Consider the following 15,401-nt stretch of genomic DNA (forward strand, 5'->3'; position numbering starts at 1 on the left):
CCGTTTCTGTGAGACCCTTCTGAAGGATATCTGTGTCAGATGTGTTTTCTACTATGGCGCCCAGTTTGCAGTCATCTGCAAACTTTGTCAGCCATAACCCTCCTGTGTTTGCTTGTACTTCGGAAAAGTAGATGCCAAACAAGAGTGGGCCCAGGACTGAGCCCTGTGGTACACCACTTGTGACAGGCTTTGAGTCTGACATGGCGCCAGCAACTCTGACCCTGTGGGTTCTGTCACTCAGCCAGTTTGCAACCCATCTTGTGATGTATGGGTTAACATTTAAGCTGATGAGTTTTTCAATGATACCCGAGTGGGGTATTGTATCGAAGGCCTTCGCCAGATCGAGGTAGGCTGTATGGACTGCCTTTCCCTCATCAATGGCTTTGGTGACTGTTTCGAAAAAGTCAACCAAGTTTAGAAGGCATGATCTGCCTTTGACAAAGCCAAACTGGGATGGATCCAAAGTCTGCAAATTCCCTATGTCTTTATTTATGAGGTCCATTATGATCCTCTCCATGGCTTTGCAGATAAGGCTTGTGTGTGTGTGTGTATATATATATATATATATATATATATATATATAAATATATATAAATATATATATATATATATATATATATATATATATATATATATATATATATATATAAATATATATATATATATAAATAAATAAATAAACAAACACGTTTGTTGTAAAGGAAGCAGTCTAGAGTTTTTTTACTTGTGCCTGAAGCTAGCCTGAATTCCTGGGTTAAACATTCACTGAACAAGAACATGCTAAAATGATGTAAAAGTCTGTGAAAATCTCTTGTAAGCTTTAATTATCAAGGTGTTATTTTGAAAGCTTGGAAACTTGAAAACTGTATGAAGACTACAGTTTAATACTAAATCACATATTAAATGTACTGCAAGCAGTAAGAATTATGGTGTCACAAAATCTCATGAATAAATTCCCTTTATACACACTTCTTTCAATGTCAAACATAACTAGGGTATATATAGCTTTATTAGTTCAAGCTTTATAACAAATCTCACACAAATAATCCACTTATACAGTATCAGAGATAAAAAAGAAACTGTATTAGTATTAAGAAACCTTTTTATTCGAACGCTCTCATAAGAAAAGAGTTCTTCAGAAAACCATACATGCATACTAAAACCACAGTGCTTAAATACTCTACCCAATAAAATAGGGTCTATATTACATATCCGAAAACTTAAATGTTCGAATCGCTAAAGATCGACCTCTAGAAATCGAACATTTAAATGTTTTGAATATGAATAAAAATTAAAAAAAAAAAAACTAAAGGGTGTAAGCAGGGGTGAAAGCCCCCCTGCACCCCAGCACCCCCCGCTACTTAAATATACCAACTCCAAGATCGCGCTACAGTGTAGGGAAAGGAAAATTTCCTGTTTCTGCACTGAAGTTCGATCTTGGAGTTGGTATATTTAAGTTGCTGGGAGTGTGGGGGGGCAGGGGGGCTTGCCCCCTTGCTTAAACCCTTTCCTTTTTTTTTTTTTAAATTTTATTACATATTCGAACATTTGAATGTTCGATCGCTAAAGGTCGATCTTTAGCGATTCAAACATTTAATCGTTCGGATATGTAATATCGACCCATAAAATCAGACTCAGTTAACACATTAAATATCAATTACACTAAATTGGTAAATAAAAAAAAAATCTCATAAAAAATTTAAGGTTTAAACGCACAGTCTAAACAATATTATATTATTCCTGTTTACTTAAAAATGTATGTTAGTATATACTAAAATTTATACATATACTTTCAACCTTTTCTGTTTTAAGAAACATTTGATATTAAACAGGTCTAGAGGCCTTGCCTGCATTTAATCTAACTTGCCATTCAGTTTTATATATTTCTAAGCTGCTTTTTATATTTCCTCCTGTCATATTTAACAATGCATGTTGAATAAAATAAAACAGAAATCGGTTTAGTTTTCTGAAGTCTTTTCTGATGAAAGTGTTCAAATAAAAAGGTTTCTTAATGCTAATACAGTCTGCTTTTCATCTCCGATACCCTACAAGTGAATTATTTGTATGTTTTGGTTATTATATTATATCCACTGGTCATTTTAGCCTTATTTGGTGGATGGATTTTTTCTTGGCTGTTTGACGGCTATGGGTAATGGAGAACAGTTGTTGGACCTGATGATTTATCCTGTTTCAGAAAGTCAGGACAACATTTTAAGAGCACTATTAACCACTTTAAATGGTATACAAGTGAGTGTGGATTTGAAAACTTTAAATTTGTCCAATTTTTTTAAGTGAACTCTGTGCACTTTAAAGTACTCTGTTTAGGATTAAACTTTGTACCCAATGATAGTGCTAACATTGCCAAAACTATTCTTGAACTGAAAGTTTACACTTATAAGTTGAATTTTAAATATTTATTGAAGGATGTTGTTTTACCTAATGTGCTAAGGAAGCCGTCTACATTCAACCCTGTTTTAAATAATACAATTAAGGTTTTTGAGAACATTTGTGAGAGAGAAATTAGGAATGTACTGAACAGCAGAAAAGTACATGTTTATTATAACCTGTCCCCCAAAGAAAGAAGAGCCTTTAATCAACTTAGAAATCAGAATTCACTAAGATTTATGAAGGCTGACAAGGGAGGTGAGTGGGCTTGTGGTAATGGACAATGATAATTACATCACTGCTGAAATATTAGACAACAGAAATGAATATAGTGAAGTAACTTTAGATGTTATTCATAGAAGCTACAGAGGGATTTATTCTGCACTAAATCAAATGTTAATAAACAATGAGATAAGCTATGAAATGTATGAATGTTTAAAGGTGGAAGACCCAAACGTTGGTGTATTATTTACATTCCTAAACTTCATAAAAATCAGGAGAAACTCCCTTTCAGGCCAATTGTTTTTGCCCTGAACAGTGTAGATGAAGGAATATCTGTTTCTTGATACCCTCTTGAATCCTTTAGTACAAATATTGACATCATATAAAAGAGATTCTTGGGATTTTTTAGAAAAATTGGGGCAGTTTCATGAAACTTTATGATAATCATTCAGACATTAATAGGGTTATGATCAGTGTGTGTTCCTTGTTTACCAGGATCCCACAAAATGAGGGGGTAGAACATCTGAGAATGTTTTTGATTAACAATACTAATTTTTCAAATTATATTGTTTCATTATACTGCTCATTAATGGAAATGGTACTGGAAAATATTGTTCTTCTTCAACAAAAAATATTATAAAACAGGTAAAGGATGTAGCAGTGGGGACAGTGGTAGTCCTGGCCTTCGCAAATCTTGCACTTGGTTGGTGGGAAATGACCATATTGATTACCAGTAAATATTTTGGGAAAACAATATTCTACAAAAGTTTTTTTGATTACCTGTTTTTCATTATGGACACAACACACGAAGAAACTGTTGGATTTGTGAAACAACTAAATGATGTCTCAGACTATTTTCAATTTACCCTATGTGAATTAAGTCTTAACATCCATTTTTATGGATGTAAACTTAAATTAGGATTTAAATAGGAAGAAAGTAGATACTAAGATCTATTGAAAAGACATTTTCCAAAAGTTACTTACATTTTAAAAGCAGTCATCCTCATTTTATGCAGAAAACTATCCCAGGGGGATAAATTAGGGCCTCCTGGATGACAACTAATGACTTTGAATATCAAAAAGAGGTGGTGAACATTATTTCTGTATTCACCTAGACTATAACCACAAATTTCTGTGGGACGTAGCAGTAGAAGTGACAAAGTAAAACTATATTTAGACCTATAATGTGTGAGAAAGATGTAATTGTAACACAAAGAGCAAAGAAGGACTTAAAAACAGAACTGGGGTAACAGAAATCCAGCCTTTATGTTGGATATGCCTGCAGATAGCAACTTTATTAGGGATGTAATTTTAGAAAATTGTAAGATTTTCGAGGGAAATTAAGTAGTATTTAGAGCTGTAGGCAAATAACCTGTTTTTCTTTATAGGAGAGGTAACAGCACAAAGAGCAAAGAAGGACTTAAAAACAGAACTAGGGTAACAGAAATCCAGCCTTTATGTTGGATATGCCTGCAGATAGCAACTTTATTAGGGATGTAATTTTAGAAAATTGTAAGAGTTTAGAGGGAAATTAAGTAGTATTTAGAGCTGTAGGCAAATAACCTGTTTTTCTTTATAGGAGAGGTAACAGTCTTAAAACTTTGTTATAAAAAGATAATACTAAAGTTATATTACCCCTACTCAAAATGGAAAAGGGATGTTTAAATGTGAAACCTGCAATACCTGCAGATTGAAAGTCCCTATATATCCTTAGAACGTATAAATTATACTATACAGATTCCTGCGAGATATACATATAAATCTATATATAGGGATGTGCTCAGGATGTCAGGCCTTTTATATATTGGGAAGACAACCCTTAAGTTTAAGGGAAAAGAATCAAATAACATATTTATTCTATAAAGGTAAAATATGTCAACAATGCCTTGTGTAAACATTCCATAAATTGTGTTAAATATAAAACAAAAATCTGTTTTGTGTTATTCAACATGCATTGTTAAATATGAGAGGGGGAAATTATAAAAACAGGTTAGAAGTATGTGAAACTGAATGGCAAGTTAGATTAAATGCAGACAGCCCCTGTGCTTACTGAAACTGTTAACATTAAATGCTTGAGAAAGGTTGGAAGTATATAAAGAAATTCCAGTATAGCCTAATATACATTTTAAGTAGCTAACAGGAATAACATAATTGTTTTAGAGGATTGTGAAGTGGATTATTTGTGTGCTTTGGTTATTATATCATCTGGTCATTTTAGCCTTGTTTGGTGTTTGCAACAAATTTATTTGCATAGTAATTACATGGTTAACATACTGTTACTATACAAATATTTATTTAATGGAGGTTTTCTTTACAACAGAAATTTTCAAATATGTCTGAGCCTTCTGAGAAACATTTCAGTAGTCATATATTTTAAATCTTTGGTAACTGGCTTGATAAATATTATGTTTTATACTTAATAAACAAGAAAAGCCATTAGCTGAAAAGTGGATGCCATAAAGGCATAAAATGATTTTACTGATAGCTGTCAAATGATTTAAATATAAATAAGAACCAAAATTCACTTCTCAGATCAGATAATAATTCAAGTTTTATTTAAGAAAGTACGTTTAGCAAAAGTTTTTGTGTGTTATTACTTTGTAATCCCTGTGGCAAATGAAGTTTGCGTTTGTTAATTCTTAAATATTTTAGAATGTTAAGTCTATCAATAATTATGTTACCTTAAAACAAAAATAGTCTGTTTAAAATATTTTTAAGGGTGACAAATTTCCAGTTTACAAAATGTAAAAAATGTCTAATGAAGCTTACTATGCTTTTGATCTGACTTTATCTTAGAAATGCTGTCTTAAAATGTGCTAATTTCATAGTTCAGGTTCAAGAGCTGTCTTTTTTAGGTTCATAGGTAGGTACTAGGCTATTGGCCCTAGGGCCTATAAGCCTAGTCAAAAGGTACTCTGGCTTTCACCACCCAAGAAAATTGTTTTCCTGTGCCCCTGTCGAGCAGAGCCACAGAAGTGATCCCCAGGGTGAATTTCCTATCTCCCATCCATTCATCAAGATTTTTCTTGAAGAGTGCTAATGAGGAGCTTTGTTTGATATAGATAGGTAGTTTGTTCCAGAGTATGGGAAGTCTCTGGGACAGGAATCTATCCCTCCAGCATGTTCTGTTTATTGTGGTGACAAGGTTTAGGTCCCTAGAGCATGTAGCTCAGAAGGATTGGTATTTCTTTAAGTGTAGCATGTCCAACAGCTCTGGGTTTGACATAGCTTTGTATGTTAGGCAGAGCTTGCTTCTGAGTAGGTGATATGTGACGGAGTAAAGCTGGAGTTTTTTGAGACGGTCTGTATAGGGCATCTGTTTGAGGCCAGTAATCCTCTTTGTGAGGTATTTCTGTGGCCTTTCCAGTTGTTGTAGAGGTCTTGTGAGGTACATACCAAAAGGGGTGTTGTACTCTATAATGGGTCTAATGAGTGACGAATAGAGGGTAAGAATGACCTCTTTTTCCTGGATGAGAAACCTTTTGTGATGAGCTGTGCCACGTAGAAGGATTTCCTGACTACTGTGGCGATGTGATTATCAAAGGAGAGACTACAGTCCACCTGTGTCCCAAGGTCTCTTATCACACTTTCGGTGTTAAGTAGACTACCGTCTATGTGGTAGTTCATGGGTACAGAGCTTTAAGCAAAAGGGATGGCAATGCACTTTTTGGCTTGAGGCCATGGCTTTGACACCAGGCATCTCTCTCAGTGAGGCTCTTTTGTAGGATGTCCACATCATTAGGAATTTTGATTATGGCTCCTAGTTTGCAGTCATCTGCGAACTTTGTTATCCAAAGACCTTCTGTGTTAGCCTGTACTTCAGAGAAGTAGATACCAAACAGGAGAGGACCCAGGACTGAACCCTGTGGTACTCCGCTTGTCACTGGTCTGAAGCTGGATTTGGAGTCTGCTACTTTCACAGTGTGGGTTCTGTCAGTGAACCAGTTGGCAACCCATCTTGTGACATAGGGATTTATACCTAGTTTAGAGAGTTTATCTATAATTCCAGAGTGGGGGGGTGGTGTCGAAAACCTTGGCAAGATCTAGATAGGCTGTGTGAACCACCTTACCCTCATCTACGGCTTTGGTGACCGCTTCAAAGAAGTCTGTCAGGTTTAGGACACATGATCTGCCTTTTACAAACCCGAACTGGGTGGGGTGCACAGTTTGGGGATTACCAATGTCATGGTTTGTAAGTTCCATGATGATACGTTCCATAGACTTGCAGACTAGGCTCGTCAGGCTAATGGGGCAGTAGTTCCTGGGGTCCGTAGTGGCTCCCCCTTCATGGAGTGGGGTAACCTTCCGTGTGTGCCATTCAGTGGGCACAAAGCCTGAGGTGAGGCTATGATTGAACATGGTACTTAGGTGGGGTGCCAGTTTGTTCTGTAGTTTGTGTAGAACACATCCTGGGATGTTGTCAGGTCCCATGAATGCTGTGTTCTTGGCTTTGGAGAGTGTGTTTTTTGCTTGTGCAGCCATGATTACAGGACTTTTGCATTCTTCCGGTATAGAGATGGGCCCTTTAGGGGATGAGAGGGGGGTAAAGTTGGCATTGAACCATTCTGCCAGGATGTTGGCAATATCAGTTGGTTCTGTATATTTAGTGCCATTGTGCTGTAACTCAGAGCAGATCTGAGTGTTGCCATTGAGATTCTTGACATAGCTATAGAATGCTTTTTTTTTAAATTTTATAAGAGACTGCATACTGTCCAGTTATATCTCATGCTAACCATTTGCAGGTCATTCCTGACAGAATTTTCAGACCATAAAACCCCTGCATAACATAAACACTTGCAGTGCTTTATATGGATACTCTACCTGCTTTTACTTCAAAAATGCTGGGCAGCATTGACTGCACTTTAATTGTTATAGTTGCATTCCCAATCAGCCTTGATTAATTATATTGCTTGGCACCCGTGCCTCATTCACCCCTTGTTCTTGCCTTCAGCAGTGGGTTAAGGTCTGGAAGCCAGGTAGCCATTGTCTGTGGTTTCCTAGGCCTGTTTTATTGTTATGCACCAAGTCCCTCTGCATAGCTGCTCTCTAGCCATCTGCAGAGGCAGGAACTGCAGTGTTGTGATGATGGCACCTGCATTCACATGCTGAACCATGGCTACAAGGGCTGTGCATCGCTTTACAGGCCTGAAAGCCCATCATATTTGCTGATGCTAACCCCTACAATTTGCTACGTAGTGCTTGTGTAGTTGACTTAGTAACCTCCTTCTTCTTGTAGTAGGCAACCTGAAATATTATTCACTTCCACCTCCCTGGTTGGGTATTTCAGCACTGAGGCTTGCTTATCAAAGCTGGGTAACTGGGGTTGTAGTGACAACATTGACAGCTTTTGTGTATAAAAAAAAATGCAGGAAGCTAAACTATTTCAGGCAGATTAAAGTGTAGTATGTAGAAAAATTTATAAGAGAAAAATAATGAAAACGTGTGATAAACATAAGTCATCGTGGGAGAAAATTGATTAGGCATGGAGCAAAGTATATAAAGATACATTGATTAGGCATGGAGCAAAGTATATAAAGATACATTTATAGGATTCTGTGAAGGAAGCAGTCCTTAAATTTCTTCTGCTCTATCCAGATGACATTTCCTATATGCAGTCAAAAAATTATTTGCAGTGATAACCTGTGTCAGTACATCATAAAATGTTTTATTATACACTACCAAGATATAACAATTTTCATTTTGGCAGGCTTACAACAACTTATAGAAATGCATACCATAAACAGCTTGTAGTCATTTGGAGAAATGTCACTCCGTGAAATATGCTTCCAGGGAATACGAAACTTGGTGCGATTGGTATCCAGCCAGTAGAGGCCTGGGTATTCTCCACTATCTATCTGCTGAATTAGCCAGTGGCTTAGAAGGGGTTTACGGTTTGAGAATGTCCTATTCAAGAGAAAAACAAAAACAAAAAAACATGCATTATACAATCTGAACCACAATGCCATAATTTATGTTCTGACTCCTCCCATTATGGAAGATGCTACCTATTACTTGCAAGCAACAGTAGAGCTGCTGACATAGTAAGAAGTGTCAGATTATGCAGTATTTATAATTATGGATGAGTGATAGTGTCATTAATCAAAAATGAACGCTTGTGGTTACGTTTTAATATTGCCCCAATAAAGAGTGATTACAATACTCCAAGTGAGGCTGCCTTATTTAATTATTTTTGACAACTGATTACCAGGAAATTCCAGCTGGGTGGGTTCCAGTTTTCATCACAGTCCCATGGGGAAGAGTTAGAGTATTATAAAACATTTTGAGAACACTGCAGACTAGAAATTGCATTCCTTATCAAGGATTGATAGAGTATAGGAAAGGAGAAAGACATAGGGGAATCCTAAGTGAAAGACCAGCAGTGGTAGAGTTTTTAGTTGAATGAAGGGCAGAAGCTACTGGTAAAAAAGGGATAATTAGTAGGGCATAAAAAATATTGCATGATAACTATAGGAATCGCAAAAGGTTAGAAAGGATTGGGAAGAGAGACTCGATAAGCATTTCACAAAGCAGCAATGGGAGGACATATGTTGCAAATGTTGGAGGTTTGATAGGGAAGAAAGAGGTACTTGGGAACATATTTTGAAAGTGTGATGGGTTGGCCAACTTTAAAATTTCCTGATAGACTACTATGTCAAAAATACTGGGTGAGCAAATAGGTGTAACTAAGGAACTGATTTTTTGAGTTGTGATACAGGATCGGAATTGTCTAGACAAAATAAGGCCTCGCTTTGTTTAATTCTGGAGGCTGCCAAAAAAAGAAATTACCAGAAAATGAAAATCAGAGTCTAAACCCACTGTATTAAGAATAGTGATTATAGTAACAGAACTGGAAGTGGGTCTTTTGAAATCTGTAGGGGCAACTGAAATAAAATTTGAGTCTAAACCCGCTGTATTAAAAGTAGTGATTGTAGTAACAGAACTAGAAGTGGGTCTTTTGAAATGTGTAGGGGCAACTGACATAAAATCAGAGTCTAAACCCGCTATATTAAAAGTAGTGATTGTAGTAACAGAACTGGAAGTGGGTCTTTTGAAATGTGTAGGGGCAACTGACATAAAATCAGAGTCTAAACCCGCTGTATTAAAAGTAGTGATTGTAGTAACAGAACTGGAAGTGGGTCTTTTGAAATGTGTAGGGGCAACTGACATAAAATCAGAGTCTAAACCCGCTATATTAAAAGTAGTGATTGTAGTAACAGAACTGGAAGTGGGTCTTTTGAAATGTGTAGGGGCAACTGACATAAAATCAGAGTCTAAACCCACTGTATTAAAAGTAGTGATTATAGTAACAGAACTGGAAGTGGGTCTTTTGAAAAGTGTAGGGGCAACTGACATAAAATCAGAGTCTAAACCCGCTGTATTAAAAGTAGTGATTGTAGTAACAGAACTAGAAGTGGGTCTTTTGAAATGTGTAGGGGCAACTGACATAAAATCAGAGTCTAAACCCGCTATATTAAAAGTAGTGATTGTAGTAACAGAACTGGAAGTGGGTCTTTTGAAATGTGTAGGGGCAACTGACATAAAATCAGAGTCTAAACCTGCTGTATTAAAAGTAGTGATTATAGTAACAGAACTGGAAGTGGGTCTTTTGAAAAGTGTAGGGGCAACTGACATAAAATCAGAGTCTAAACCCACTGTATTAAAAGTAGTGATTATAGTAACAGAACTGGAAGTGGGTCTTTTGAAATGTGTAGGGGCAACTGACATAAAATCAGAGTCTAAACCCACTGTATTAAAAGTAGTGATTATAGTAACAGAACTGGAAGTGGGTCTTTTGAAAAGTGTAGGGGCAACTGAAATAAAATCAGAGTCTAAACCCACTGTATTAAAAGTAGTGATTATAGTAACAGAACTGTAAGTGGGTCTTTTGAAAAGTGTAGGGGCAACTGACATAAAATCAGAGTCTAAACCCACTGTATTAAAAGTAGTGATTATAGTAACAGAACTGGAAGTGGGTCTAGGGGCAACTGACATAAAATCAGAGTCTAAACCCACTGTATTAAAAGTAGTGATTATAGTAACAGAACTGGAAGTGGGTCTTTTGAAAAGTGTAGGGGCAACTGAAATAAAATCAGAGTCTAAACCCACTGTATTAAAAGTAGTGATTATAGTAACAGAACTGGAAGTGGGTCTTTTGAAATGTGTAGGGGCAACTGACATAAAATCAGAGTCTAAACCCGCTGTATTAAAAGTAGTGATTGTAGTAACAGAACTGGAAGTGGGTCTTTTGAAATGTGTAGGGGCAACTGACATAAAATCAGAGTCTAAACCCACTGTATTAAAAGTAGTGATTATAGTAACAGAACTGGAAGTGGGTCTTTTGAAAAGTGTAGGGGCAACTGACATAAAATCAGAGTCTAAACCCACTGTATTAAAAGTAGTGATTATAGTAACAGAACTGTAAGTGGGTCTTTTGAAAAGTGTAGGGGCAACTGACATAAAATCAGAGTCTAAACCCGCTGTATTAAAAGTAGTGATTATAGTAACAGAACTGGAAGTGGGTCTTTTGAAAAGTGTAGGGGCAACTGACATAAAATCAGAGTCTAAACCCACTGTATTAAAAGTAGTGATTATAGTAACAGAACTGGAAGTGGGTCTTTTGAAAAGTGTAGGGGCAACTGACATAAAATCAGAGTCTAAACCCACTGTATTAAAAGTAGTGATTGTAGTAACAGAACTGGAAGTGGGTCTTTTGAAAAGTGTAGGGGCAACTTACATAAAAATGGAAATTGTGGGAACAATACATGCAGAATAATGTTCTTAGGAGGAATGAGGTTTAAGGGAATGCAGAAATTGAGTGAGCTACGTAATATTTGTGGAGGTAAATTGACAATGACAATACAGAAGATAAGTGATGTATGATCTTTGTAACTGAGAATATGTCAATATGGTCTGCTTTTATTTATGTAAATGTACGATTGCCTATGTCATAAATGATAATTCAATAAAAATTAAAAAAAATATATGTTTAACAAGGGAAAAAAAACGTTTTAACGATGAAAAACATTTTTTTGAGAATACTTTTACAAGTTTCAGAAATACAAAGCAAGTTTAAATAATTATACCAAATTACACATAATGTGATAACATTGGTTAAAAATAGATACAACTTTTACGACAGTGATTTAATTATTACAATAATGTAGCCAGTTTTTAGAAGTTAAAAATAAGTTAGTATAATACATACAGGAATTGCAGTATGAAGAAGGGTTATGATGCATTTAGATATAGAGTCAGGGGAGAGAAATTGATTGAAGTTAGGAATTGAGTGAAGGGGGAGTATGGCATAAACAGGAACTTGTTCATATCTAGGGATATAGTTTATCCTGGGACTGCACAAGAACTAAGCCACATTTTGGTTAGGAAGTCTTCCAGGATGGTTTTAAAGGACTGGTTGGAGGATACTGACCTGATGGATACATGTAGGGAGTTCCAGGCCTTAGCGACATGGTATGAGCACAGACCATGCCTAACAGATTTGATAGGTTTGTGGACAGAGAGAAGTTTTTGTTCACTGGATCAGAATGACCAAGTGGGAACATAGTTATATAGAATGGTATTTACTGCCAGACAAGCAGATGGATGCTGGACAGTTTTGTAAGGGGTAAGAAGCTGTGTATATGTTAGCTGATGGGGAAGTTCTAATCAATTTAGCATATTACCCAATGCACTTTAAATGTGACTTTTTAATTCCAACTTCAAATGGCATAAGACCTAATGACTCTCATTAGATAAAATTACACCAGAAAGGAATTATTTTAGATGAATACAGAGCTCTTACTATCACCTAAAGGATATTACAACTTTTTACCAACCAGTAAAGAGAAAATTCCATCCCTTTGTACCTTGGCAATCTTCTTTCCTCCTGTTGCCAATGACAGTGATGCAAGGAGTTTAATCTCAAACTAGAATATGACATACTCTGCCAGTAACTCTTGTCTGCCCCTTAATGGCACAACCAGTACAGGAAATGATCTTATTTTAGAAGTTTATACACTGGTTTGTATGAAACTGTTACAAAGTTTGAAGGAAAGTTTAACCATCAGCTATGTTAGATAATTGTTCTTCTTCAAAAGACATGCGCAAAAACATACATCCACACTGAGGAAATTACAAGAAACTGCATTCTAGTATGTGCGTGCATTTTACTATGTAAATGCAGCCTCAAAAACAGTTTCAAACATTAACTTGTGAACAATTGTAAGGCAGTTATCATGCATTCTCATGGGTGATCAGTGACTTCTGAAAAAAGGGGTCTGTATTAGTTCACCAAAAGATATTCAGCGATCACCTCTTTGGCATTTAATCAGCAAAAATCACTTCTGTGATTCACAGAATTTTCCTAGGGCAATGAAGTAGTTGGCCAACTATGCAACTTTGCCCTTTTCCTCATTGTAGTGCGATCTTAGAGTTGGTATACATAGTTGGGGTGTGTGGGGGAGTGAAGCCCCCCATTTAGTTGGTTTGATTTAGTGAGCTGTGGGTTCCATTGTGCTGCAGGGGGTGAAGCCCCCTCAGTTGGTTGGTTTGATTTAGTGAGTTGTGGGTTCCGTTGTGCTGCAGGGCAGTTTTATTGCCCTGGGAAAATTCCATGAATCGTGGAAGGGATTCTTGCTAATTAGATGTCGATGAAGAGGTGTTTGCTGAAATTATTTTTTAGCGAACTAATATAGATCCTGAAAAAAGATAACATTTTGTTTAGTTCTGTTTATCAGTTAAATAAACTACTACTACTTAGTGGACCATTTTCAGTTAAGTTCAGGTCAAAGCGCAAAGCTAATGCATTCTAAACAGACAATTTTGGAAAACTTAATCAGTATGATTTTTGGGAAGTAAAAGGAAGAGTGCTGACAGGTTGAGAGGTGTGGTGCAGAAGACCGAAATACACTGAGTAATAGCCAATCAACATACACAGTAAGGCTAGCTTTCTGATATATGGGAAGTTAAACCATCAATGGCAGTATCCCATAGGTGGGCATATACTTAAGAACTAAAGGCTGTACAATGACTTGCATACAGTACTGGCACTAAACTTACTCCAGACAGATTAAAGTAGTTTTGTAAGTAAACACTTAAAGTTTCTGCTTGTATATAGAGAGATAACATCAAGGGTGGTGGAGTTACTTCTACCAATATTTGCATCTATATCACGTTATCGAAATCTTACTACATCGAATCACTAAAGGTCGACCACTAGTGATCGATGTAGTAAAACATCGAATAACGCTTAAAAAACAAAAAAACAAACAAAAATAAAAAACTAACTAGTGTAGGCAGTGGGGCCCCCCACACCCCCCTACTTAAATATTCCAACTCCAAGACCGCACTACATTGAGGTAAATGGAAATCTCCTCCTACGGAGATTTATTTTTACCTGCACAATGTTCTGCGCTTTCGATGTTGTGGTGCTGGCAATATCAGCTTCGATATTGTCGGCTTTCGACATTGTGAACCCAATATTCTGCAATATTGACAGAACCTAGCTGGAATATGTGAGATTTATTTGTTAATTGTTCTACTTTGAGATAGCTATACCTGTTTTCTTGTATTCAGAGTAAACCTAACAGAGAGAAAGCAACCCATTACATACAAAGTAAAGTAATGAAGAAGCTTGAAATATATTTTTTTGTGACAGGCAAGCTCCCCACACCCCTTCAGCTTACATATACCAACTCTGATCACACTATGCTTGGGGAAGGGAGAAAACTAATAAAAACAGAGCACTGCATTCTTAGGTACACACTGATTTCCCTGTAATAGAAACAAGCAAGTGAAATTCCAAACTGCTGTGTGCCTAGAAATGACAGTTGCCATATAAAGCTTGCACAGCAAAATATTACTCCTCAAAAGAAAAATGTGGGGCTGAAAATAATTAACTTACAAAAAGAGATTTAAAGCTGGGACTCATCCTTGATTTACTTATGAGACTGAAGGAAGATTTAATCTTACCTAAAAAGCCTTCAGTCTTGAAACATTAATGAGCTTCGTTGACATTTAAGAAGCTAAACCTAAACAATATCTAAGAGGAAAGGAGCTAAAAATACAGAAACACAGGACTTTGGCAAAAACTCTTGCAGAGCTGGGTATAGTTAACAGAATAATTTGCCTGGTGATTTAAGAGAAGGAACTGAGTTGCCCCAGTGGTGTGTTGTTCTGAGTATAGTTCAGAAGGTCCTGGGTTCAATACTTGGCAGGGGTGTCTTTTTGGGATCTTACGTTTGTCCCGGGGATTACTTCCATGTCACTATTAGACAGAGGCACAGTAAACTAAACTTTAAAAAGGGCACAGTATACTCAAATCAAGGGGTGGCGTAAGCCAAACACAATCGGGCTAGGCTTATAAATGCCCCAGGGCAGATAGCCTAGTATGAACCTGTGAACCCTATGAACTCTAGCATAATTTAAAACTAGACAAACTGATATTTGTACCTTACAGTAAAGATTTAGCAAGAAAAAGTTTTGTAGTAATGTAGAATAAAAAAAACAGTGTTTTCTAAGTTCTTGCAAGGAGCACCCCCCCCATCCCCCTACAAATTAAATATACCATCTCCGAGACCGCACAACATTTAAGACAAGGCAGGTATAGGATTGCTCTTTATTATGCAGTAAACATTGCCGATAGTGTCTGAAGCGGCATACATAACGTCTGCCATATTGCAAAGATACATAGTGCAAGCTTTTAAAGTCATAGACCTATATTTACAATGAACATAGCAATAAGTTGCCAACTAGCTGTCCCATTACGTTAGCTTTGATATTTTGGGAGTCAGTACTGT

At 36.6% G+C, this 15,401-nt stretch overlaps 1 protein-coding gene across 2 annotated transcripts in view; it reads right to left on the reverse strand.

Moving 5' to 3' along the window:
• Nucleotides 1-15,401, reverse strand: part of LOC122791848 (interferon regulatory factor 3-like) — a 151,773-nt gene that overhangs the window by 102,756 nt on the left and 33,616 nt on the right. For both annotated transcript variants that reach the window (XM_044059824.1, XM_044059823.1), the window contains exon 3: nt 8,343-8,511. In XM_044059824.1, the coding sequence (XP_043915759.1) occupies nt 8,343-8,511 (169 nt within the window). The remainder of the gene's footprint in view (nt 1-8,342; nt 8,512-15,401) is intronic.

The sequence above is a fragment of the Protopterus annectens genome, chromosome 17.part0 (genome assembly GCF_019279795.1).
Source record: "Protopterus annectens isolate FY-2018-M chromosome 17.part0, PAN1.0, whole genome shotgun sequence".
In the NCBI taxonomy this organism is placed as follows: domain Eukaryota; kingdom Metazoa; phylum Chordata; order Ceratodontiformes; family Protopteridae; genus Protopterus; species Protopterus annectens.